Source organism: Delphinus delphis, chromosome 3, assembly GCF_949987515.2.
Source record: "Delphinus delphis chromosome 3, mDelDel1.2, whole genome shotgun sequence".
Taxonomy (NCBI): Eukaryota; Metazoa; Chordata; class Mammalia; order Artiodactyla; family Delphinidae; genus Delphinus; species Delphinus delphis.
In genome coordinates, this window is record NC_082685.1 from 143,753,947 (window position 1) to 143,779,442 (window position 25,496).

The following is a 25,496-nucleotide window of genomic DNA, read 5'->3' on the forward strand; positions in this document are numbered from 1 at the left end:
TCCTTGGATTTATCCTGTATGGCACTCTCTGTGCTTCCTGGAGTTGATTGACTATTTCCTTTCCCATATTAGGGAAGTTTTTAACTATAATCTCTTCAAATATTTTGTTAGTCCTTTTCTTTATTCTCTTCTTCTTCTGGGACCCCTATAATTCTAATGTTGGTGCATTTAATGTTGTCCCAGAGGTCTCTAAGACTGTTCTCAATTCTTTTCATGCTTTCTTCTTTATTCTGCTCTGCAGTAGTTATTTCCAATTTTATCATCCAGGTCACTTGTCCATTCTTCTGCCTCAGTTATTCTGCTATTGATTCCTTCTAGAGCATTTTTAATTTCATTTATTGTGTTGTTCCTCACTGTTTGTTTGCTTGTTAGTTCTTCTAGGTCCTTGTTAAACGTTTCTTGTATTTTCTCCATTCTATTTACAAGATTTTGCATCATCTTTACTACCATTACTGTGAATTCTTTTTCAAGTAGACTCCCTCTTTCCTCTTCATTTGTTTGGTCTGGTGGATTTTTACTTTGCTCCTTCATCTGCTGCATATTTCTCTGTTTTCTCATTTTCCTTAACTTACTGTGTTTTGAGTCTCCTTTTTGCAGGCTGCAGGTTCGTAGTTCCCGTTGTTTTTGGTTTCTGCCCCCAGTGGATGAGGTTGGTCCAGTGGGTTGTGTAGGCTTCCTGGTGGAGGGCACTGGTGCCTGTGTTCTGGTAGATGAGGCTGGATCTTGTCTTTCTGCTGGGCAGGGTTGCATCCAGTGGTAGGTTTTGGGGTGTCTGTGAACTTACTATGATTTTAGGCAGCCTCTCTGCTAATGGGTGGGGTTGTGTTTGTCTTGCTGGCTGTTTGGCATAGGGTGTCCAGCAGTGGAGATTGCTGGTCATTGAGTGGAGCTGGGTCTTTGCATTGAGATGGAGATCTCTGGGAGAGCTCTCGCCGATTGATATTACATGGGGCCAGGAGGTCTCTGGTGGTCCAGTGTCCTGAACTCAGCTCTCCCACCTCAGAGGCTAAGGCCTGACAGCTCGCCAGAGCACCAAGACCCTGTCAGTCACACAGCTCAGAAGAAAAGGGAGGGGAAAACATTACATAAAATAAAATAAAGTTATTAAAATAAAAAGTTTTTAAAAATTATTTTAAAAAGAGTAATTAAAAAGAAAAAGAGAGCAGCCAAACCAATAAACAAATCCACTAATGATAACAAGTGCTAAAAACTATACTAAGATACACATAAAAATCAGAAACTAGTCAATCACATACAGCAAACCCCAAGTCTACAGTTGCTCTCAAAGTCCACCACCTCAATTTTGGGATGGTTCATTGTCTGTTCAGGTATTCCACAGATGCAGCGTACATCAAGTTGATTGTGGAGATTTAATCTGCTGCTCCTGAGGCTGCTGGGAGAGATTTCCCTTTCTCTTCTTTGTTTGCACAGCTCCTGGGGCTCAGCTTTGGATTTGGCCCTGCCTCTGTGTGTAGGACACCTTCTGGCACCTGTTCTTTGCCCACACCAGAGGGTGTTAAAGGAGTGGCTGCTTAGGGGGCTCTGGCTCTCTGAGGCCGGGAGGGAGGGGCACGGAATGTGGGGCAAGCCTGTGAGGGCAGAGGCCAGTGTGACGTTGCACCAGCCTGAGCCGTACTGTGTGTTCTTCCGGCGAAGTTGTCTGTGGATCACGGGCCCCTGGCAGTTGCGGGCTGCACAGGTTCCTGGGAGGAGAGGTGTGGACAGTGACCTGCGCTTGCACACAGGGTTTCTGGTGCCTGCAGTAACAGCTTTAGCATCTCATGCCCGTCTCTGGGGTCCGTGCTGATAGCCATGGCTCGCACCCGTCTCTGGAGCTCCTTTAGGTGGTGCTCTGAATCCCCCCTCCTCGCGCACCCCAAAACAATGGTTTGTTGCCTCTTAGGCAGGTCCAGACTTTTCCCCGGATTCCCTCCCGGCTAGCCGTGGTGCACTAACCCTCTGCAGGCTGTGTTCACGCCGCCAGCCCCAGTCCTCTCCCTGCGCTCCGACCAAAGCCCGAGCCTCAGCTCCCAGCCCCCGCCCGCCCCGGCGGGTGAGCAGACAAGCCCCTCGGGCTGGCGAGTGCCGGTCGGCACCGATCCTCTGTGCGGGAATCTCTCTGCTTTGCCCTCCGCACCCCTGTTGCTGTGCTCTCCTCCACTGCCCCGAAGCTTCCCCCCTCCGCCACCCACAGTCTCCGCCCGCGAAGGGGCTTCCTAGTGTGTGGAAACCTTTCCTCCTTCACAGCTCCCTCCCACTGGTGCAGGTCTAGTCCCTATTCTTTTGTCTCTGTTGTTTTTGTTTTTGTTTTTTCCTTTGGCCCTACCCAGGTACGTGGGGAGTATTTTGCCTTTTGGGAGGTCTGAGGTCTTCTGACAGCATTCAGTAGGAGTTGTTCCACGTGTAGATGTATTTTTGATGTATTTGTGGAAAGGAAGGTGATCTCTACGTCTTACTCCTCTGCCATCTTGAAGGTCCTCTGGAGAATCTTTTAAAAATGTATGTGTATGTATAGCTGATTCACTTTGTTATAAAGCAGAAACGAACACACCATTGTAAAGCAATTATACTCCAATAAAGACGTTAAAAAATACAAAAATAAAATGTAGATTCTTATTAAGTAAACGGCTCTGGAGCAGTCTCAGATTCTGCATGTTTAGCAAGCTCCTATACAATTCCCAAGACGCTGGCCCTGGCCTACACTTAAAGAAGCAAGTGCCTAGGTCTAGAGACACCACGTTATTCTTTATTACTGACAGTCCTTACAACTATGAGCAAGTCCAATTATACATCCATGAGATAACAATTGGAAAAATTATTTTCTATTTGACAAATCCAATAAAATTTAAATAAGAATAACTTTGATAGGAAAATACATGAAGTCTGTTATGCCATGAATCTGAAAAGAATCTTAGAGGTCAATGGGCTCTGCAAGCTCGTTCATTCAGTCACCCCTTTTTATCAAACGTTTACTGAGGGTCTGCTGTGGCACTGAGCTAGGCTCAGATGCTTTGAAACACTCTCTGATGGTAACGCAGCCTTAGGCATTTGAAGAGTCATGATCCAGCTTTTGGGTTCCTTTAGGACCTTATATTTTCTTCATCTTCCCACTTGCCTTTGGAAGTCCTCAGGGATTCCCGGCAGGACTAGGGGTAGAAGGGAGCTGACACCAACAGATAAACATGGCATTGTCCTTTCATGTTTATCTTCCATTTCTTTCATATGAATCCTTGAACTTTAATACTATTTTCATTGAAATGCTCTTAAAAAGGCTGTGTAGGTGCAACACATTATTTCCATTAACAGAGAAGTTCAATGTGATATATTGAAGGAAGATGGGCAAAAATAAAATAAGTTGACATGTGAACTCTTCCTGTAATTACACAGGCTTGATTTTAAACCAATGGATGAGACATTCAAAAAAGTCTCATCCTGATGCTATGTTCTTAAGATCATTTAAAATGTTGTTATAGGAAGACTCCTAAGGAGGCTTCAGAGTTTCCCTGGAAAACCCCCTCAAATACATATCTTGTGTAATCCCTTGCCCTTGAGTATGGGTGGGATTTGTAAATATGATGGAAAGCCAATTTTCAGGAGTAAAGGTAAAGAGATTTTGCAGACACAAGGTCCTTAATCAGTTGATTTTGTGTTAATCAAATGAGAGCTCAACCTTGGGCTCTGATCTAATCATGTGAGCCGTTTTAAAAAGGACCCAGGACTTCAGGGAGAGATTTGAAGCCAGCAAGATGCTTTCCTGCTGGCCATGAAGAGGCAAACTCTGAAACTGTGAGAGGGCGTGTGGCAGGGAACAACAGGCAGCCTCTCGGAGCTGAAGTTCTCAGTCCTACAACTGCACGGATCTGAATTCTGCCAGCAGCGCACCTTGGAAGCCAGTCCTGGAACCAATATAGGAATTGGCCTCAGCTAAGATTGCAACCCTAGCTGACACCTTGATTTTAGCCTTCTGAGACCCTGAGCAGAGGACCCAGCTAAGCCATGACTGGACTTCTGACTTACAGAAACTCTGAGGTAATAATTGGGCCTTGGTTTAAGCCACTAAATTTGTGGAAATTTCTTACATAGACTCAAAACCCAACACAAATACTATGGTTTCATTCATTCAACAAGTACTTATTGACTATGCAGAACCTTAGACGGCTCCAGAAAAGTACTTAGGACTGTTCTAGACTGTTCTAGGTGCTTGAAATGCACTTACTAGGAAAGCGATAAAGATGCGTGCTTTTAAGGAGCTTAATTTCTAGAAGAGGAAGACAGACAGAATAAATAAAGTAAATTAGATAGTCATTATGGAAACACAGGAAAAAATGTAGGTCAAGGAAAGGGGAATTGGAGTGAAGGGTGGGGAAGAGGGGCATTGCAGAATTGAGAAGATGAAAATTGGACAAAGGTTGGAGGTGGGCAGGGAGTAAGCAGGTAGGACACGCAGTGGAAGGGCCACACAGGCAGAGGAGAGTGCTGAGGCCAGTGTCCTCAGGTAGGAGCATGCCTGCACATTTGATCAACAGGGAGGAGGCCAGAGTGGCTGAGGCAGGGGACAGAAGAGGCAAGGCCGGTTGGTTTCTTGAGGACTTTGGGGTTTCCTCTGACTAAAACGCAGTGCTGTGGGATGGCTGGAGTAGAGGCTGCTGTGATCTGCCTGTGACCTGAGCCAAGACAAGGGAGACATGGAGGACCTGTGATGAGGCCGCTGCTGTCACGCAGGTGAAGTTGGCTGGTTTGTTCCAGTGACAGCAATGGGACTTGGAACAGGTGGTCTGATCCTGGACGTATTTTGAGGGTAGAACTACGGGCATTTCCTGAAGGACTGGATGTGGAGTTTTGAAAAGGAAGAGAACTGGGGATGACTCCTAGGGTTTTGGCCTGAGCAAGAGGAAGGACAGAGTTGCCACTGACCAACATGGAGAGGGCTCTAGGTGAAGGTGGGGCAGTGGGGTGGTGGGGATGGGAGGTCAGGGACCCAGTCTTGGACATGATGAGTTTGAAATGTCTACTAGAACATTCAAGTGGAGATGTCCAATAGACAGTCGTGTCTAGGAGTCTAGCGTTTGGAAGAGAGGTTAGGGGTGGTGGAAATAGACACTTGGGATTTGTTAGCAAAAAGCTAGTATTTCAAACCACGAGCCCGGCTTCAACAAATATTAACAGCCCAAAGAAATAGAAGGATTTCATGTGGACGGAAGCTGTGGAGAAGAGATTAAGAGAAAACCGTAAATTTGCATACGGTGAGATTAAATTGCCTTTTCTCAAGAAATCCCTATGAATTTTTAAAACACTGGAATAGTTGCCCTTGATGTTGTGTGGAAAGCTGGGCAGCCAGGCCATGGCTGAACCTTGTCAGTTATAAGGAAGTGAGTGGTCACTGTCAGGGGACAACGATGTGATTGCAACACGGACGTGTCTCAGGGTTCCTTTTACGGATGCAACTGGACCTCTTACCCAGTGCCTAGGACTCTGAGGTCATCTGAGCCCACAGACAGCAGGAATTACAGTCTGTCCCTGGGACCCCTGGCAGCCCTGGATTGTAGAGAACACAGATGACAAAGCAGGGGAGCTGGGTGTGGCCAGCTAGATTGTAGGCCAAGCCCTCTTTTTAAGAGCTAAGCAGAGGCCCCGGCAGGTGAAGGGATCTATTCAAGGTCCTACAGTGGGTCATGTCAGAACTGGGAGCAGAGGCCAGGGATCCTGACGCTCAGAATTCCTCTTCATGGGGTGTTTTCTCCCCTGATTTGGTCTTTACTTACTCTAATTATGGCCAAAAAAGTAAACGTATTATATTGTTTTATGTTTTCCCTTTGCACCCCTTTCTTTAGCTTCTTAACCATTAACTGGTGTTTTACCATGTAGAGTTAGTGTGGTTAGCTTCTGTTTAGCTGACACTGACATTGGGCTAACTGTGTGCCAATCACTGTTCTAAAAGTACCACACATATGAACTCACGCTGCACAACACTCCCAGCAGAGAGGGATGAAAATAAAACAACAGCACAGAGAGGGTAAGTAACTCCATCGAGACCTCGCAGCTTGTCAGCCGTGGCATCTGTGCTTTTAATCCCAGTTGAAGGGTGTTGAGACTTATGAAATGCTGAGCATCCAGTCCATGGGGCAGAGAGGACACCACCCTCTTCTGTCCTCTGGACAACACACACACACACACACACACACACACACACACACACACACACACACACCTGTCAACCATCCTTTGCCCTGTAAGAGCGCTTCTTTCTCAGGCTCTGTGGTCCTGCCTCTGGCCCCCACTTTGTTCCTTTCCTATGTTCACTTTCCAGCAGTTTAGGTAGCAGCAGGTGGGAGCCACACCCTTCCTTGGCATCCCAAGGCCCTTTCCGGCCTCACTGTGTCGCAGTCCTCGGGACTGACCAACACAGGCTGTCTCCCGCCTTTAGCAGCTCTGTGAGCCATGGAAGGGCTCTGCTCTGATAAACACTTCTAAAAACTTCTGGCTGAAAACGAAGTTACTTGACATCGTATTCAGACTGCTGGCTTCTTCCCAAGGAAGGAAGAACCTGTTTATATTGTTGACAGATTTCTTCAAAGAATCATATAGAGACACCTTCCAAAGCTTTACAGGAGAATTGAGCTCAGTCCTCCGGTTTATAAAACAACCAACAACCAAAACAAAAAAGTGCCCGTGCAACTGCCAGCCTCATGTCTTGGACATTTTTTGGTAACTCCCTGACCCCTTTCTTTCACCTGCTCTCCTGCTAGCATCTAAGAGAGATGCTCAAAGAATATGCGTCCAATGGAAGGGAATTGCTCACTTTCAGGTTACGACTGGAGTCATGTTCAATTCTGCACTGCAATTTTTAACCCATGGCGGGCTGAATTGATCAATCGATAAAAAAGTTTGCTCTCATGTCTGAATCTACCATTCAACTTTTCTCATATTTTATTGAGCTTGGATGTGTTGAAGTCAGAACGGTTTTCAGATTTTAAGGACTTGCATTCTATTGTGGCCTCAGGGATAGAAGCTAATGATAACAATAATGATGACGATGATACTTCTGATGATAATAATGATAATCTGACGGGTAGTGGGCAATACAGTAGGCAAACTCTTGGAATGTTGCTCAAGTTAGTCAAAATCAAAGAGAAATGAACAAAGACATATATTGGTGAAAGTCAGTTCTTATCCAAAGCTTTTACAATTGGAAGGGCATTTAGCGAAAAGTGTGTTCAGTACCAGCTTATTTGCTAGATGAGAAGAGTGAAACCCGGAGAGCTTATGGCTATTGTCTGGGATCACATAGTGAGTAAACAGGACAAGCCTGTCTAAGATTTTGGTCCCTGCTTCCCTCCAGACTCTCCTATGCTGTCACCATAGTGAATATTAAACTCTGCACTTGGGGGATACAGCAAAGGACCCGGGAGTCGGGGTGGAGTCTAAGACTAATTACACAAGTGGGAGAAAAGACAAGAAATGGATCAATGTTATGGAATTACCTCTATAAGATGCTCCTGCCTATTGAATGGCAGAGGTTCAAGGGGATTTTCTGGAATTTTTATATCTTCATCTCCCGTAAACCACAGACCAGCCTACACAGAAAACAAAAATGAGAATCATTAAAGTTACACTGAGATGTAATTGTTCCTCTGAAAACCACAGAGATTGAAGCCATCTCTGCAGGTGTCTAGAGCAGTGGTCTCCAAAGTAGGGTGCAGAAACCATGGGGATGCTGGAGAAAATACTAGAACTTCCATTCACATGTACTGGATCTCATTCTTTTGTAATTTTTATTTTAAAAAATTTGATAATGTATAGAATGCATTAGTGCCGTAGTACACATGAATAATTTATAAATGAAACCCCACATACTGGGGTGCCTGCTGCACTGTAACTGTTGCAGCATGCGATGAAGCTGGGAGGTCGCCGCCCTGGATGTTGCTTGCATAGCAGTACTTTGGAGGGGTCAGTGCCCTCCACTAGCTCATATCGCTCATGTCCTGTTCATGTTGCTCTCTGTTCTTGGAGCCTAGTGTGGTGCTGGGGCATATTGTTGGTGTTGGAAATCTTTGCTGAGTGAGTGACTGACTGAATCAAGAGCTCAGGACCTACTTTCTAATGACAACCTTCATTCTCAGCCCATGTCTGACACTAATTACCAAATCCCTCGGTTCCCATTTGGCGATGCCTCACCCCCTCTCCCTTCCTCTCACGTCTACTGCTGCCATGCTGGTGTACAGCCTCATTGCCTCCATCACAGGCTGCTCCAGCAAGCTTGGAGCTGTCTTCATTTCCAGTCTTTCTCTTATTTGTTTCAGCTCAGACCATTTGACCATATCAGTTTTCTCAAAACTTTAATCTTGTCATGTCATTCTCTGCTTAGAACCATTTCCTACTCTTGCTCTTTTGCTCACATCATTACTCCTACCTGAGGTGACTACCTGTTCACCAATGTAAACCTACTCATCTTTCCAGACCCAGCTTAGATCACACCTCCTCAGGGAAGCCCTCTTTGATCTCTCCTCGAAACTCCAATTTGACTTGTTTATACCAGATGTTTGGCATTCAATTCATTCCTTTGGGTGTTTTCATTCATGTCTGCTACTGAACATCAGGTATTAATTCCTCGGGTTCAAAGAATGTGTCTTGCCAATCTTAACTTTTAAACATGTCAAGCACTTCATATACATAAGCATCTTGTTCCTAGGCCATTCTCCCTTACCATCTTCCAGAGGGACAATCTACCCTTGGTACTGCCTACTTCCAAGAACCATTGGCCAGCCTAACCTGACTCTGGCCTGTGCTTGTGCCTTCTTTCCTTCGAAGAATCACCCGTGTTTTGAGAGAAGGTTGGAGTGACACTAGGTAGATTGTAAGGGGATGCAGCCCCCAGAGGTGAGGACCGGGTTTTCTTTTCATTTAGAACAGAGGAGTGCTGGCCATGCAGAAACCTGTGAGGGAGAAGACACAGAAGCAGCTAAGGTCCAGCACGGGCTCGGGCTTTGAATGTAAGTGCTTTGCACTGACTGGGAAGAATCCTTGCCCAGTGGCCAATCTGTGGACCATAAGTACCACTCCATGGAGAATAGAGAGATGAGGAATGTAGGTAAGATTTATGCTTCAGGTCATGATGGAGTGACAAAGCTCAGAATTACCCTCCTGCCTTAAACAATAAAAAAAATGACCAATATATATGTAACATAATTTTTTCAGACGTTAGACAACAGGCAACTCAGGACAGTAATTCCTGAAATAAGGAGAACAATGAGGACCCAAGTATTGCTCAGGCTACAGTGTCAGGAGAGGCACCCAGATAGAGCTGGCACATCCTGCTGGATTGACAAGATAGATTTGGAGCTGGGGGAGGCCACGATGACTAGAATTTTCGGGGCAAAACACTAGAGATGCACTGAAAGAGAGGGTGAGCCCTAGAGATCTGTAGAAAGATCTCCTCAACTCTTGACTGAAAGCCAACCTCTGGATGTATGTGTGGAAAATGCCAGAAGCTGGAGAAAGAACCACAGGAAAGGAGTAAGCTGAACTGTTCCTGAGTCTCACACAGGGCTGGGACTATGTTACCACCAGGGAAAATTTTACCACCCGGCAGAGTGGAAGGACCTCCTGATACACAAGGCATTGGGTAGCACTCCCAGGAGGATATTGCCTTAGTAGTGGGGCTAGATTAGCCCTAAACTAAAGGTTGCTCTGGACCCACCCTTATCAATCTTAATGTAACCTTGAAAGGATAAAACTGATTGCAAATAACATTACTGCATGCCCGACAATATTTAAAGGTATATAAAATTGGACGCCCACCAATATAAAATTTATAACATCTGGCATCCTATACAAAGGCATGCAAAAAAGCCAGAAAATATAACCCATAGTCAGAAGAAACATCAATCAATAGAAACAAACACCAAAATACACAGATGATAGAATGAACAGACAAGGATGTTCATTTAGCTGTTCAATATATATTTTATTTATTCAAGGAGACAGAGAAAAATGCATATAATGAAGAGAGAAATGAAGGATATAAAAAAGACCCAACTTAAAGAGATCAAAAATATATTTCAAATAAAAATGCTCTGGATTGTATTAATAATAGATTTGACTCTGCAAAGGAAATGATCAGTGAACTAGAAGATGGAGAAGTAGAAATGAATACAAAATAAAGTCAGAGAGAAAAAAAAATTGGAAAGAAAAAAGAATCCAGGATCAGCATCCTGTGGGACAAACATGTGACTGGATTTTGAGAATGGGAGAGAGGAGTACAGAAAAAATATTTGGAAAAAAATTTCTGAAAATTTTCCAAATTTGACAAAAACGGCAAGCCCACAGGTGCAGGAAACTCAGTGAAACACAAGCAAAAGAAATATGAACAAAAGCACACCGAGGAACACGATAATCAAATTGCTGAAAACCAGTGATAAAGAGGAAATATTAAAAGAAGGATTCCTACTCATCCCTGATTTCTCAACCATCAATTCCTTATCCAATTGTTCCAATGCACAGGAATTTTCCCTTATTCTTAAAACCAAGAATTCAGTCATGTTAGTTTTTAAAAAATAGATGATATTTTAAAGATTAGGAAACTGTTTCAAAGTGTTTCACATACAAGAGGGTCACATGAGAAAGAAGAAAGAACCTAATCAGAGAACAACTTACATTTTTAAAAAAGTCATCCATGAAAACGTTAGCAGTGCGAAATGTTAAACGTGAACTGTAGGTTGGGTTTAAATTCATCAAGCAAGGTTCAGTCAACCACATCTTGGCCCACTGGATAATCAGGTGATTTATCCTTGAAATGTGGAAATGTCCTTTGTGGACATTTGGTCAAAGAATAAATAAAATATGGTCAAAGAATTTTAGGTTAGTTTACTTTTCCTTAGAGAACAAGTGCTGCGCTGTTTGGATCCTAGAACATCTGATTCATTAAGCCTATGATAACCTGCGTTCTCATTGACAGAAGATGAGTTGAGAGAGTTCACCATCAAAGCATTCTGCATGAGCGTGACTAAACCTCCACACGTGACAGAGGCAAGAGTGTGACAGCTGCAATCGGGCTGCAGCAAAGGCAGGTGCGCTTTTATGCTCGCGTGGCTTAGCCCAGGTATGCAGCCGCAGCAGCTTCACAAACGCTGTATCTTATTCCATTTTAGAAGCTGGGGCAATCAGCACACTGCTAAGTGGCGGTTATGATGAACTCGCAGTTAGTCAAAAGAAAAGAAAAAAGACAAAATAAAAAGCAGAGTAGGGAGCTTATTTATTTATTTACTTTCCCCCCAGAGAACTTCATTTCAGCAATGTAGCTGTACTATTCGACTACTGTATTCGAAGGTGGCATTTTCAACAAATCATAAAATTTTACCCCAGAAGCTGTTTTGACAGTCCCATGAAGGAACGCTGTGTGTGTGATGTGGAGAGCGCTAGAGATCTGTGAGTCATGTGGGGAGGTCAAGCGGGCCTCTCCAAATGGCCACCTTGTCCTGAGCCTCCTGAGGAGTGGGCGTTGGGTGCGTAAGCTGAGAGGGCAGAGCTCAGAAATCAACTGCTCCCCAAACCCAGGCAGTGTTCTGATAAGTATTTCTGAGTTTCTGTTTCATGCAGCAGCCAACTTTCTCTAAGAAATTCACACTTTTGGTGAGGAAGCTTTCTGGTTTTGCTCAGCACTGTGGTACAAATTACGAACACCTAAGTTTGTCTCACGTTTGTGCAAAAAGATGTTTAAATGGACAACATACTGTAAAGAGTGAAGGTTGGTACATTCACGAGCGCACACTTTTAAAAATCTTAAGCCAACAAGAAAATAGAGTAAGTTTTGCCCTGCTGTTTATGTTTTTACACAAAACATCTCTATAAGTTGCAAGCCCAGGTCCAGGACAATGAAAGAGTTCACAAAGTGCTTTACTTGGGAAGCATATAAATTAGAGCCCAATCAGCTATGCGCCTTTCTTGATCAGGCTGGAAGAACCTCTTCGATTTCCTCTGGCTCAACTCTCTGAGCGTGGGCACGTCAGGGCTGTCTATGAGCATGTCTTTCATTAATCAAGGAAGAAAAGAGAAGCAGGAAGAGATGTGATCTTTCAATGGTGAAATATACACGAGCTACAGGCACCTAGAGATTATCACCCTGTTTCAAAATCAGCACCTTATAAATGTTTCCACCTTTCGTGTCTACCAGCAATGTGAAGTGGTGAGAATTAGGATGAATTCGATGAGTAGACACAAAATAAGTCATTCAGGCCCTTCTTAGTTATGGCATTTCATTCTTCCTCCCTCCTTACTCAAGCTTCTCAAAAATGAATCGACTGTCTTATCTTCACTTCCTAAAGACCTATTTATTCCATCAATCCTCTGCAGTCTAGACTCTGTATGCTCCCAAAATTGCTCTGGTGAAGGTCAGTAGTTACATCCTATCTATAAGTACAATGGCCAGGTACCATGTTACTGGATGATCCATCACTTTACACACTTGCCTCGGGGGATCTGGTCCATTCATAACCCCAACAACTGCCTGCGTGATAGTGATTGGCTTCTGCATCTGCCATATCAGATGGGACATTTCTGTCTGCTTTTCCCACAGACATTTCAAACTCAACGTGTCCAAAAACATCTTATCGTTCACCACGCTTGTGACCGAAAGAAAAAAATAAAAAACCCTTCCCCTTTCCCTGTGTTCATTGTAACTGCTGTTGCTACTCCCGGAGTATTTGGTATTGGGCATTGGGCTGATTAAAAGCTCTGCAGGCAATTCTAATGTACAGCCAAGGTTAAGAACCACTTGGTAGGACGACAATGATGTTTTCTGTGATTTCTTTCAGAACCCTTAGCTCTCCAAGCAGTTCTGACTTTTTCAGATCCTTCCCTGGGGGTGGGAGCCAGAATTCTACCTGGGACTTGGACAGTGCCTGTGCTGACTCTAGGTGCCTAGACATGGGCCATGAGACCTGGTGTTGTGAGATCAGGGAGCTTCTTAGGTCAGAAGTACTCTGGTAGGGTTAGTGCCACCAGGGGCTGGTAGTGACCTGCATATACTGCTCGAAAGTGACTGTGCCCAGGTGTTCCTCATCCACAGCCTGGAACCTCTTCAGGGTCTCCAAGAGCTCCTCCTCCAGAGGAATGGGCCAAGGCAGCGCGACTACTAACAAGAATTTCCGCCAGTCCACGAACTCCGAGTTTGTTACCAATAAAGATGTTAACTCCTGCAACTAGAAGAAAGCAGGAAATGCCATTGGAATGTTTGTATGACTCTCTTGTGACACTCTACCTGCTCGTGTTTCTTAGTAAGAGATTCTGATGAAGGAAGTAAGATTTTAGCTTGGCCAATAGGGTCAGTTCTCACTTTTGTTCCTTCAGGTTCTACCAAGCAATCCATGCCAGACAGAACTTAGAGAGTGTTTTTGATTTTTGCTTCCTTGACATTTGTGGTTTTTGCTTACCGTTACACAAGGAATTAACACTTTTGACTGTACTATACTTTGTACCTTTTCAGCAGAGAAGGAATAAAGATGATAATTACGATTGTGGGAGGGCTCTACAACTTGTAGGGAAATACTCTTTAACCACTTTGTTTTCTTAAGGAACAGAATACAAGGAAAAGAAAGCACGGCCAGAATCATCTACTATTACTGGTTAGGATCACTCCATCTGGTAGTAATAAATACAAACTCACTGGCTAGCCTCATGGTCTCTGTAGAGTTTCATTGACTGTCAGCATCGTCACTTATTTTCAAATACTGAGCATGAACATACTAAGTGTTTAACTTGAAGTTCATTCATTTGTTCATCCAGGTTTATTGGCTGCTACTACATGTCGGTTACTGTGCAGGTACTGGTTATTTGAAAACTCTTGACTTATTGATTAAAGAAGAAGAATTCTCAAAGCTTGAAACCCAAACAAAATAGAAGCTTACTTCAGATTGAGTGAGGTTCATCCAACTACTAGGAAAGTTGTTTGTTCCAAGGTTCATGGTTACCAAATCCAGCAGAATGTCAGTAAATGCTTTGTTTCCTATCATGCCTAAAATACAATGAGAAATATTTTTCCGTTTTATTATGTGATTTGTTTCTTTCACTAAAATAGAACAAATAATGGATATTTGTATAATCACTTTATTCATTCTCTTTAAAACTTTAGCCTTTAGAGAAACAGAAGACACTTCGGAAACATAAAAATAATAATCAATTTCCTGATTTTCTCCAATGGTTGTTTCTCAGCTAAGTCAGCACGTCTTTTTCAGTGAGTAATAAATTGTTCAGACTGAGTAAGATACTGAGGCTTTATATTTTAGTTTGGAGTCTTCTTTGACCTTGTACTCAGAATAGGTTGAATTTAAAAAACTACTACAAATGGTTTCCCTGGTGGTGCAGTGGTTGAGAGTCCGCCTGCCGATGCAGGGGACGCGGGTTCGTGCCCCGGTTCGCGAGGATCCCACATGCCGCGGAGCGGCTGGGCCCATGAGCCATGGCCACTGAGCCTGCGCGTCCGGAGCCTGTGCTCCGCAACGGGAGAGGCCACAACGGGAGAGGCCACAACAGTGAGAGGCCCGCGTACCGCAAAAAAAAAAAAAAAAAAAAAAAACTACTGCAAGGGTTCCTATTTTTCAGCAGGGCACTAGAGTAAAATGTTTTGGTAAATATGGGATAAAAGTGTTTCAAACGCATGCACATCACCACTGTGATCAGGTAACACATTTATCCTCATTTTGCTTTTTTAGATCAGAATATATTTGTTTTGGTAAATGTCGGGATATTTGAATTATTAAATTACTAGATTTGAAGTGCTAATTTAGTCATCTAATTGGCTCAAACACTGTGATATATTTTATAAAAGATAACTAACCTTTTAAAGCCTTTTGCTCTTAAACACTAAACTACTTTACCTTGAGATGTTTGTTTAGTCTGTTGCTCATTTCAAATTGCATGCACATGCATTAAAAAAGAAATAGGAAAGCAAAATAAATGTATTTCCTTAAAAAATGTCTAACTCCCATAGTGTCGGTACCTTCTAGAACCAGGAGACATTCCTACATGTATTCGGGTATCTTTCAGGTCCAGAGTATATAGCTATTCTTCTTTGTTTAGGAATAAAAAGAGTGAAACAGGATCTTCCCTGGTGGCGCAGTGGTTGAGAGTCCGCCTGCCGATGCAGGGGACACGCGTTCGTGCCCCGGTCTGGGACGATCCCACATGCCGCGGAGCAGCTAGGCCCGTGAGCCATGGCCGCCGAGCCTGCACGACCAGTGCCTGTGCTTTGCAACGGGAGAGGCCACAACAGTGAGAGGCCCGCGTACCGCAAAAAAAGAGTGAAACGTAGATGTAGAATCTCAAATTTTTCTTCCTATATCTAAGTTTTTAGCATTTCTAAAGTCCAACATGAACTTTATCATTTCCTCTAAACTTTAGGAAAATGTAGTAATCCTTTTAAAATTTCAGTGGTTCAAATAACATGCGCAAGGTTCAGATCTGGAAGGCAATTTTCTGGGTAGCAAGAGCAGAATCTTCCTTTCTTTGATAAGACTGTATATCCAGCAGGTTGTTCAGAAATAAATTCTCTATCCTTTTTGATCAAACCTGAGTATCCAATTTTATAGAGATGAGAATAACTTTCCCAGGTAGTGGAACTTTTGGTAAAATGATCTTTACATGATACTATATTGGTTTACAGACAAGTTAGAAATTATCCATTCATGTTTCTCAAGATGAAACCACAAATAAACTCAACTGAAACCATGAAGAGGCTCAAAGTATTTAAAAATTCTGGTAGATACGTAAAATAGTTCCACTGTCTCTAACAGCTATGGTGCAAGCAAAGTGTAAGAAAATACTTTCAGTTCACATAGGAATTGTTTATCTGGGAACCCTAGTGTGAAATGTGAAAACTATTTTGACATTTGGCCTTGTTACTTAAATGACCAAGGCATATAATAATATGGCCTTCACATATAATGCAGTAGCGGAAACAGATAAGCTTACAAATTTTGTTTACGGATCAAAAAAAATTCTCTTTCCATTTGGCCCTAAGTTAGTTACCTAATGCAACCATCATTTAGAATTATCCAGGAAAAACTGTTAATTGTAAGCCAGGCCTAAAGGAACTCAGAACATAATTATAGTCTAGTTACCCTTAGCAGTAACTCTCAGAAAGAGGACATCAAAATAATACCATTGCTTAGAAGTATATACTTCACCCAAAGAATGTGAAAGAATGTGTGAATATAGAACTAGAATTAGAAAGTCAGAGGAAAACCAATCTTTGGAGTTTTGCTCTGTAGGTCTGGATGATGCCAAATGCCTTTTGTGTTTGATATGAAGACTGGTGACTTTTACTTTTAACTTTCAGGTTTTTGAAAATAGTTCTTTTTGCTATGATCAATGATGAGGTCAACATTTGACACATTACTAATCGCTTTCATCAAGCCTTTCTGAGTTTGATGAACAATCCGAGATAGGTCTTGTGTCACCAGTTGAAGACGGTGTTCTTGTATTCCATCAATGAATGGCTTTCCTAGGGTCAAAGTCATAAATGTCTGGAGAATTCAACTGAATTATCAGGAGATCTGTCATGCTATCAGCCTTGACCGTGGCATGCATGTGTGGCTTAGTGCCCTTCATCTGACTAAAGCCACGTTCTGCTTCAGCTGAACTTGCAAGGAGGCTCAGCGCTAGGTCCACGAGCGTTAGGATGTTCCGATACTTGCGTAAATAAACAGAATTCACAAAATCCCAGGTCAATGTGTGGATGTTCTGAAATCTAGGAGGAAAAATGAAAAATGTCAAAGATGGAGACTCCTAAGTTTTACTCCAATATTTATAAATATCAACTAGGTTACTTATGCTCACCTAGCATAAATCTCTAATTTCAACATGCTCCTTTCTGTGTCTATGTCGTCAATTTTCACCTTGGCAGCTTCCAGTACTGGTTTGTAATGTGCAATCAGGATGGACACCTCCTTTTCTCCAAATTCTGCAATCAATACGCCCAACAAAACGTCACATATCTTAAAGACATGTATACAGACAATCAAAGAACAACAGATTCAGAGCCGGAGTTCATACGTTACCTTGATTTATCTTTGCTGGCCGCAGTTGAAAGCTCCCAGTCGCGGCTGCCTTCACCACATCTTGGTTGACATCTCTGAAACAGCCTTGCAGCCTCTTGATAAGATGTGTTAAAACCATGTTTCTCACGTCAGAAGTGTTTCGCTTTCCTGCGAGGAGGCAGTTACCCTGCAAGTGTGTGACTGAATCCACTGGGCGTTCTTTTGGCCCTGGTCTGGGGAGGGGGAAAAAAAATCCCCCAAGTAGACAATTATGTGCAAGAGCACCTAGCAAATGGTTTCCCAAGTCCATCTGTCTGGTTGGATAGACTCTCAGATCATCCCGGACTCCTCACCTTGTCTGATATATTCTGAGCATTTCCAGTGTTGACTCTAGGGTGGCAAATATATCAGCAATTGAAGAGTTTCTGTTCTGATTGACGCGGGACAGAATGCTGAGGACATCAGTGACATCCAGCAAGAAGTGGACACATTTAACAATGTCTGCCTGCAGGAGGGACTCTACAAGGTCTTTGGCTTTCTGATGATTGGTGTCACTTCTGCCTTCCCTTGTCTGTAACATGGGCTAGGAAAAAACAGTGGTTTATCTTTCTCAAAATTATTATTTCAAATGGCTCAGTAAAAGTATTCTTTTTATTCTGAAAAAACTAAAATAGTACAGTATTTCAAAATTACTTACCGAATGCAGCTGCTGGACAATTGATATCCTTTGAGAAGATTCTGGAGGGAGGTCTGTAATCCTTGAAGCCACCTCCGGCCTCCTACTTGAGAAGGTATCACAGGTCGAAGGTGAAGGCCTTTGGAAGTACCAGAGTACTCTTATGAACAGGAGAATTGTGATAGAAGTGGTAAGTGCTGCGGAGAAGGTCTCTGACATCGTTGTACAGGGGAACGCTCTGCAACGCCGCTTTGTAAGATACCTCGAGATGATGTGCAGAGCAATACACAGTCAGCGCACGTGGCTGGATTTCTCTTAAAAGCAGGGCCACCCCGCTGCCGTCTTCTTGCTCTGAGCCATGGGCACCATCACTTGCGAAACCAACCAGTTTCTTTGCCCAGTCTTGGTTCGATAGTCGAAGTTGAAGATTTCTCTCTAGAGTGTTCTCAGGGGCATGTTTTATTGCCAGAGGTCCCTTCTTTCCCCCTGTCTGTACCCCAACGATTTGGCAGTGTCCTTTCCCTGCGCACGCTCACTGCTTGTACACAAGGTCAGCTTCCTCGATTGAACTGTCTGTGATCCCATCACTGAGGACGGAGAAAAACTTACTTTTTTCTAATTTCTCTTTTAGAGCTCTCTGTTCTACTTCAGCAATAAACTATGTAAACGTTCTGGCCGATTTGTTCGTTCTGAATACCGGGCCAGTATCATCACCCTTCATATCATGCAACGAGCACATCCAGATAAAATCATTGAGGGGACGTCCGATCTTGGCGATGGCATGGCAGGATGGGAACAAGTTCTCCACCCTCCTGAGGGTAACCGTGCTCATGGTCATCACCATCAGCTCGTGGTGGTTTTGCTCCCTGGGGAACCACTTGTCACTTCCACGAGGGAAGCCTTGGTGTGAGCCTGGCTGAGATGGTGCGCGTTGAGGAATTCAGTCCGGAAGTTGTTGGTGCTATAAAAAAAACCTCACTTGGTTTCCCTTCGACTTCACTCCATGTTTACGACACAGGCCACAGAACATAAGATCTAGTATCTCATCATATACAAGCCAAGGCTATTTTTTAAGACAAGTTTTCAAAAATTGATTGTTCCTCTTTGGGAGGTTACGGTCAAGCTTCTGAGGACTTTTCTGCTTTTTGGTGACTCGACTCAGAATCCCTGCCTTTAAAATAACTCCATGTGGTTATTTTAAGTAATCACCAATGCCTACCTGCAGTTTTGCTTAATCCCTGTCCCCCCTACACTTGCTCATTATTCCTGGAACAATCTTAGTGAGTGCTTACTACTTAGCAGGCATTTTGGTTAGTATGTCAAGTGCTGTACATCATTTAATCGTCATCACCCAGTATCCCTATTTTATAGTTAAGAAAGTAGGCCAACTACTAGTATCCATCACCATTTTATGGGTCAAAAACCTAGGGCACAGAGAGGTTGATTAATTTGTCTGATGTCACAGTGGTCATATGTGGTGAAGCTGGAGGTCGCTAGCAGGCAGTCTTACCCTCCACGTTTACACACTTCATATTACAGGTTTCTCTTATGGGCAAAGGGTGCTATGGTCTCCTTCCCCCTAGAATCCATTTCTCCAGGCAGGAGAGGGGCACAGCATTTTGCTGTCATTTCCTTCCCGAGGTGAAAGACAAGAATCACAGGACATGCAGGGCAGTGTGTCTGCAGGATTTGCTTTGGACGCCTCTCCCCTCCTGCCTCAGCCCCGTCTTCTCTGGCAGCGGTAGGGCCAACTGACTACAAGAAGGACATCCTTCCCGGATGGTTTTGAGGGACGATGAGACTGTTTCTGAGAGCGGCAGATGGCTACTATCTCCCCCAAAAGCCTCAACTAACCAAGAGGCAGGGGTAAGCGTACCTGGCTTGTTCCCTGAACGGAGTAACTAGAAAGCTCTGTGGGTTTTCCTAGGCTTAGCACCTCTGAGAAAATTCTAAAACTATGATACTATATATCGGCAGGTAAGTAAGCCCCCTAGTTTGGTCTGAAAGGTAGTTCAGTTAGTCTGACATTTACACAAATCAAGAAATACAGAAAGATTTCTGAGAAAAGGTACGATAAGAAAGGACTGATGCTATTGACAGGAATAGCTCACCAGGTGGCAAAATGTAGGGATCAGAGCAGAAAGGAGTGTGGCCCCCAGGTGCCCTGTGGTTTTCTCAGCGGGTAAACTCCTTCCGCTTGCTTAGATTCAGATCACAGAAATATGTCATGCACCTTCAAAATCTCAATGTAGATTCCATTTTCCCCGGTGCCTGGAATACTCCGCCCCTGTTTTGCTTCCTGGAAAGTTCTATCCAAAAGTTTCCCCTGGGCTACAGCCTTTGCTGACCCACACAGACAGCAACAACTACTTCCTCCTTGAATTCCTGTAAAAACCACGTAGCTGGATGATCTAGCCTGGCCAGTACAGCCTAGACTTCCTGAATTTGTGCCCTGTCTCTGAGACCAGTCACTGATTTTAAGGGTCTCTAAGAGCAGTTTGAAGGAGGGACACTTGTCAGTTTTTAGAACCAAGTTATAGGCCTTGAACAACTAAATGCTGTGTCTCTTGAAGAAGGAGTGAGGGTAAAGAATTTGCTGGATGGTGTTCTCTCCTGATAGCCTCTCAGCAGAAGCCAAAATAGCTATGAACTGAATCTCTATAGACATTACATAAAGTACTGATGGGCTTACAAGGAAAAGGAGTTCTTATGGTTTAAGTGGGGACTTTGGAACACTACAAAAGTGTTCTAGTTTCAACAGACTCCAAATTGCTTCCCTTGGAGAAAGATTGTCTTCCTGATGTGCTGACACTTGATGTTTGGGACAAGATGTACCTACCCAGAGCTCACTGCAGGACACAAAATAAGTGTTTTTGTTTCGGATGTTCACAGTCCGCAGGGAGCCACATACCTCATGGTTCAATTCCACCAGGTATTGTGTTTTTTTCTGAAATTGCTCTGGGGTAGTGCTGCAGGTGCCTACTAGGGTATGTGCACCTTCAGGATACCGAGCTCACATTTTGGATAATAATAAGCGTAGTTTGTATCAATATTGTATACTGTGATATATTATATAGATTCCACATATATGCATTAATATACGATATTTGTTTTTCTCTTTCTGCCTTACTTCCCTCTGTATGACAGTCTCTAGGTCCATCCACGTCTCTACAAATGACTCAGTTTCGTTCTTTTTTATGGCTGAGTAATATTCCAGTGTGTATATGTACCACATCTTCTTTACCCATTCGTCTGTTGATGGGCATTTAGGTTGCTTCCATGACCTGGCTATTGTAAATAGTGCTGCAGTGAACATTGGGTGCATGTGTCTTTTATTTTTTCTTTTTCAGTGTGATGTTATTTACTTCTTTTTTTTTTTAAAAAATCTTTATTGGAGTATAATTGCTTTATAATGGTGTGTTAGTTTCTGCTGTATAACAAAGTGAATCAGCTACACACATATATATATATCCCCATATCTCCTCTCTCTTGAGTCTCCCTCCCACCCTCCCTATCCCACCCCTCTAGGCGGACACACAGCACCAAGCTGATCTCCCTGTGCTATGTGGCTGCTTCTCACTAGCTATCTCTTTTACATTTGGTAGTGTATATATGTCCATGCCACTCTCTCATTTCATCCCAGCTAACCTTTCCCCCTCCCTGTGTCTTCAAGTCCATTCTCTACATCTGTGTCTTTATTCCTGTCCTGCCCCTAGGTTCTTCAGAACCTTTTTTTTTTTAGATTCCATATATATGTTAGCATATGGTATTTGTTTTTCTCTTTCTGACTTACTTCACTCTGTATGACAGTCTCTAGGTCCATCCACCTCACTACAAATAACTCAATTTCGTTTCTTTTTATGGCTGAGTAATATTCCATTGCATATATATACTACATCTTCTTTATCCATTCATCTGTTGATGGACACTTAGGTTGCTTCCATGCCCTGGATATTGTAAATAGAGCTGCAATGAATATTGTGGTACATGACTCTTCTTGAATTATGGTTTTCTCAGGGTATATGCCCAGTAGTGGGATTGCTGGGTCATATGGTAGTTCCTTTTTTTTTTTTTTTTTTTTTTTTTGTGGTACGCGGACCTCTCACTGTTGTGGCCTCTCCCACTGCGGAGCACAGGCTCTGGATGCACAGGCTCAGCGGCCATGGCTCACAGGCCTAGCCGCTCCGCAGCATGTGGGATCCTCCTGGACCAGGGCACTAACCCACGTCCCCTGCATCGGCAGGTGGACTCTCAACCACTGCGCCACCAGGGAAGCCCCTATTTTTCATTTTTTAAGGAAACTCCATACTGTTCTCCATAGTGGCTGTATCAATTTACATTCCCACCAACAGTGCAAGAGGGTTCCCTTTTCTCCACACCTTCTCCAGCATTTATTGTTTACAGATTTTTTGATGATGGCCATTCTGACCGGTGTGAGGTGATACCTCACTGTAGTTTTGATTTGCATTCCTCTAATGATTAGTGATGTTGAGCATCCTTTCATGTGTTTGTTGGCAATCTGTATATCTTCTTTGGAGAAATGTCTATGTAGGTCTTCTGCCCATTTTTGGATTGGGTTGTTTGTTTTTTGATATTGAGCTGTATGAGCTGCTTGTATATTTTGAAGATTAATCCTTTGTCAGTTGCTTCGTTTGAAAATATTTTCTCCCATTCTGAGGGTTGTCTTTTAGTCTTGGTTATAGTTTCCTTCACTGTGCAAAAGTTTTTAAGTTTCATTAGGTCCCATTTGTTTATTTTTGTTTTTATTTCCATTACTCTAGGAGGTGGGTCAAAAGATCTTGCTGAGATTTATGTCAAACAGTGTTCTTCCTATGTTTTCCTCTAAGAGTTTTATAGTGTCCAGTCTTACATTTAGGTCTTTAATCCATTTGGAGTTTATTTCTGTGTATGGTGTTAGGGAGTGTTCTAATTTCATTCTTTTACATGTAGCTGTCCAGTATTCCCAGCACCACTTATTGAAGAGACTGTCTTTTCTGCATTGTATATTCTTGTCTCCTTTGTCATAGATTAGTTGACCATACGTGCATGGGTTTATCTCTGGTCTTTCTATCCTGTTCCATTGATCTATATTTCTGTTTTTGTGCCAGTACCATATTGTCTTGATTACTGTAGCTTTGTAGTACAGTCTGAAGTCAGGGAGTCTGATTCCTCCAGCTCTGTTTCTTTCCCTCAAGACTGCTTTGGCTATTCAGGGTCCTTTGTGTCTCCATAAAAATTTTAAGATTTTTTGTTCTAGTTCCATAAAAAATGCCATTGGTAATTTGATAGGGATTGCATTGAATCTGTAGCTTGCTTTGGGTAGTATAGTCATTTTCACAATATTGATTCTTCCAATCCAAGAACATGGTATATCTCTCCCTCTGTTTGAGTCATCTTTGATTTCTTTCATCAGTGTCTTATAGTTTTCTGAGTACAGATCTTTTACCTCCTTAGATAGGTTTATTTCTAGGTATTTTATTCTTTTGGTTGCAATGGTGAATAACATGTTTTCCTTAATTTCTCTTTCTGATATTTCATTGTTAGTGTATAGGAATGCAAGTGATTTCTGTTCATTAATTTTGTATCCTGTAATTTTACCAAATTGATTGATTAGCTCTACTAGTTTTCTGATGGCATCTTTAGGATTATCTATGTATAGTATCATGTCATCTGCAAACAGTGATGGTTTTACTTCTTCTTTTCCAATTTGTATTCCTTTTATTTCTTTTTCTTCTCTGATTGCTGTGGCTAGGACTTCCAAAACTATGTTGAATAAGAGTGGTTAGCGTGGGCATCCTTGTCTTGTTCCTGATCTTAGAGGAAATGCTTTTAGTTTTTCACTATTGAGAATGATGTTTGCTCTGGGTTTGTCGTATATGACATTTATTATGAAGTAGGTTCCCTCTATGCCCACTTTCTGGAGAGTTTTTATCATAAATCGGTGTTGAATTTTGTCAAAAGCTTTTTCTGCATCTATTGAGATGATCATATGGTTTTCATTCTTCAGTTTGTTAATATGGTGTATCACATGGATTGATTTGCATATATTGAAGAATCCTTGCATCCCTGGGATAAGTCCCACTTGATCATTGTGTATGATCCTTTTAATGTGCTTTTGGATTCTGTTTGCTAATATTTTGTTGAGGATTTTTGCATCTATATTCATAAGTGGTATTGGTCTGTAATTTTCTTTTTTTGTAGTTTCTTTGTCTGGTTTTGGTATCAGGGTGATGGTGGCCTTGTAGAATGAGTTTGGGAGTACTCCTTCCTCTGCAATTTTTTGGAAGAGTTTGAGAAGGATGGGTGTTAGCTCTTCTCTAAATTTTTGATAGAATTCACCTGTGAAGCCATCTGGTCCTGGACTTTTGTTTGTTGGAAGATTTTAAGTCACAGTTTCAATTTCATTACTTGTGATTTGTCTGTTCATATTTTCTATTTCTTCCTGGTTCAGTCTTGGAAGGTTATACTTTTCTAAGAATTTGTTCATTTCTTTCAGGTTGTCATTTTAGTGGCATAGAGTTGCTTGTAGTAGTCTCTTAGGATGCTTTGTATTTCTGCAGTGTCTGTTGTAACTTCTTTTTCATTTCTAATTTTATTGATTTGAGTCCTCTCCCTCTTTTTCTTGATAAATCTGGCTAAAGGTTTATAAATTTTGTTTACCTTCTCAAAGAACCAGCCTTTAGTTTTATTGATCTTTGCTATTGTTTCCTTTGTTTCTATTTTATTTATTTCTGCTCTGATCTTTATGATTTCTTTCCTTCTACTAACTTTGGGTCTTATTTGTTCTTCTTTCTCTAGTTCCTTTAGGTGTAAGGTTAGATTGTTTATTTGAGATTTTTCTTGTTTCTTGAGGTAGGATTGTATTGCTATAAACTTCCCTCTTAGAACTGATTTTGCTGCATCCCATAGGTTTTGGATCATCGTGTTTTCATTGTCATTTGTCTCTCTATATATTTTTTTATTTCCTCTTTGATTTCTTGAGTGATCTCTTGGTTATTTAGTAGTGCATTGTTTACCTTCCATGTGTTTGTGTTTTTTACATCTTTTCCCTGTAATTTATTTCTAATATCATAACGTTGTGGTCAGAAAAGATGCTTGATATGATTTTAATTTTCTTAAATTTACTGAGGCTTGATTTGTGACCCAAGATGTGATCTATCCTAGAGAATGTTCCATGTGCACTTGAGAAGAAAGTGTAATTTGCTGGTTTTGGATGGAATGTCCTATAAAGATCAATTAAATCTATCTGGTCTATTGTGTCATTTAAAGATTTTGTTTCCTTTTTAATTTTCTGTCTGGATGATCTGTCCATTGGTGTAAGTGAGATGTTAAAGTCCCCCACTATTATTGCGTTACTGTCGATTTCCTCTTTTATAGCTGTTGGTATTTGCCTTATGTATTGAGGTGCTCCTATGTTGGGTGCATATATATTTATAACTGTTATATCTTCTTCTTGGATTGATCCCTTGATCATTATGTAGTGTCCTTCCTTGTCTCTTGTAATGTTCTTTATTTTAAAGTCTATTTTGTCTGATATGAGTATTGCTACTCTAGCTTTCTTTTGATTTCCATTTGCATGGAATATTCCATTCCCTCACTTTCAGTCAGTATGTGTCCCTAGGCCTGAAGTGGGTCTCTTGGAGACAGCCTATATATGGGTCTTGTCTTTGTATCCATTCAGAGAGCCTGTGTCTTTTGGTTGGAGCATTTAATCCATTCAAATTTAAGGTAATTATTGGTAAGTATGTTCCTATTACCATTTTCTTAATTGTTATGGTTTTGGTTTTGTG

At 42.2% G+C, this 25,496-nt stretch overlaps 1 protein-coding gene across 1 annotated transcript in view; it reads right to left on the minus strand.

The window, feature by feature from the left end:
• Positions 1–25,496, minus strand: part of SPEF2 (sperm flagellar 2) — a 171,720-nt gene that overhangs the window by 17,813 nt on the left and 128,411 nt on the right. Inside the window, exons 30-32 of the mRNA XM_060007077.1 lie at positions 13,902–14,008; positions 13,014–13,196; positions 7,482–7,574 (exon numbers count right to left, since the gene is read on the minus strand). Of these exons, the coding sequence (XP_059863060.1) occupies positions 7,482–7,574; positions 13,014–13,196; positions 13,902–14,008 (383 nt within the window). The remainder of the gene's footprint in view (positions 1–7,481; positions 7,575–13,013; positions 13,197–13,901; positions 14,009–25,496) is intronic.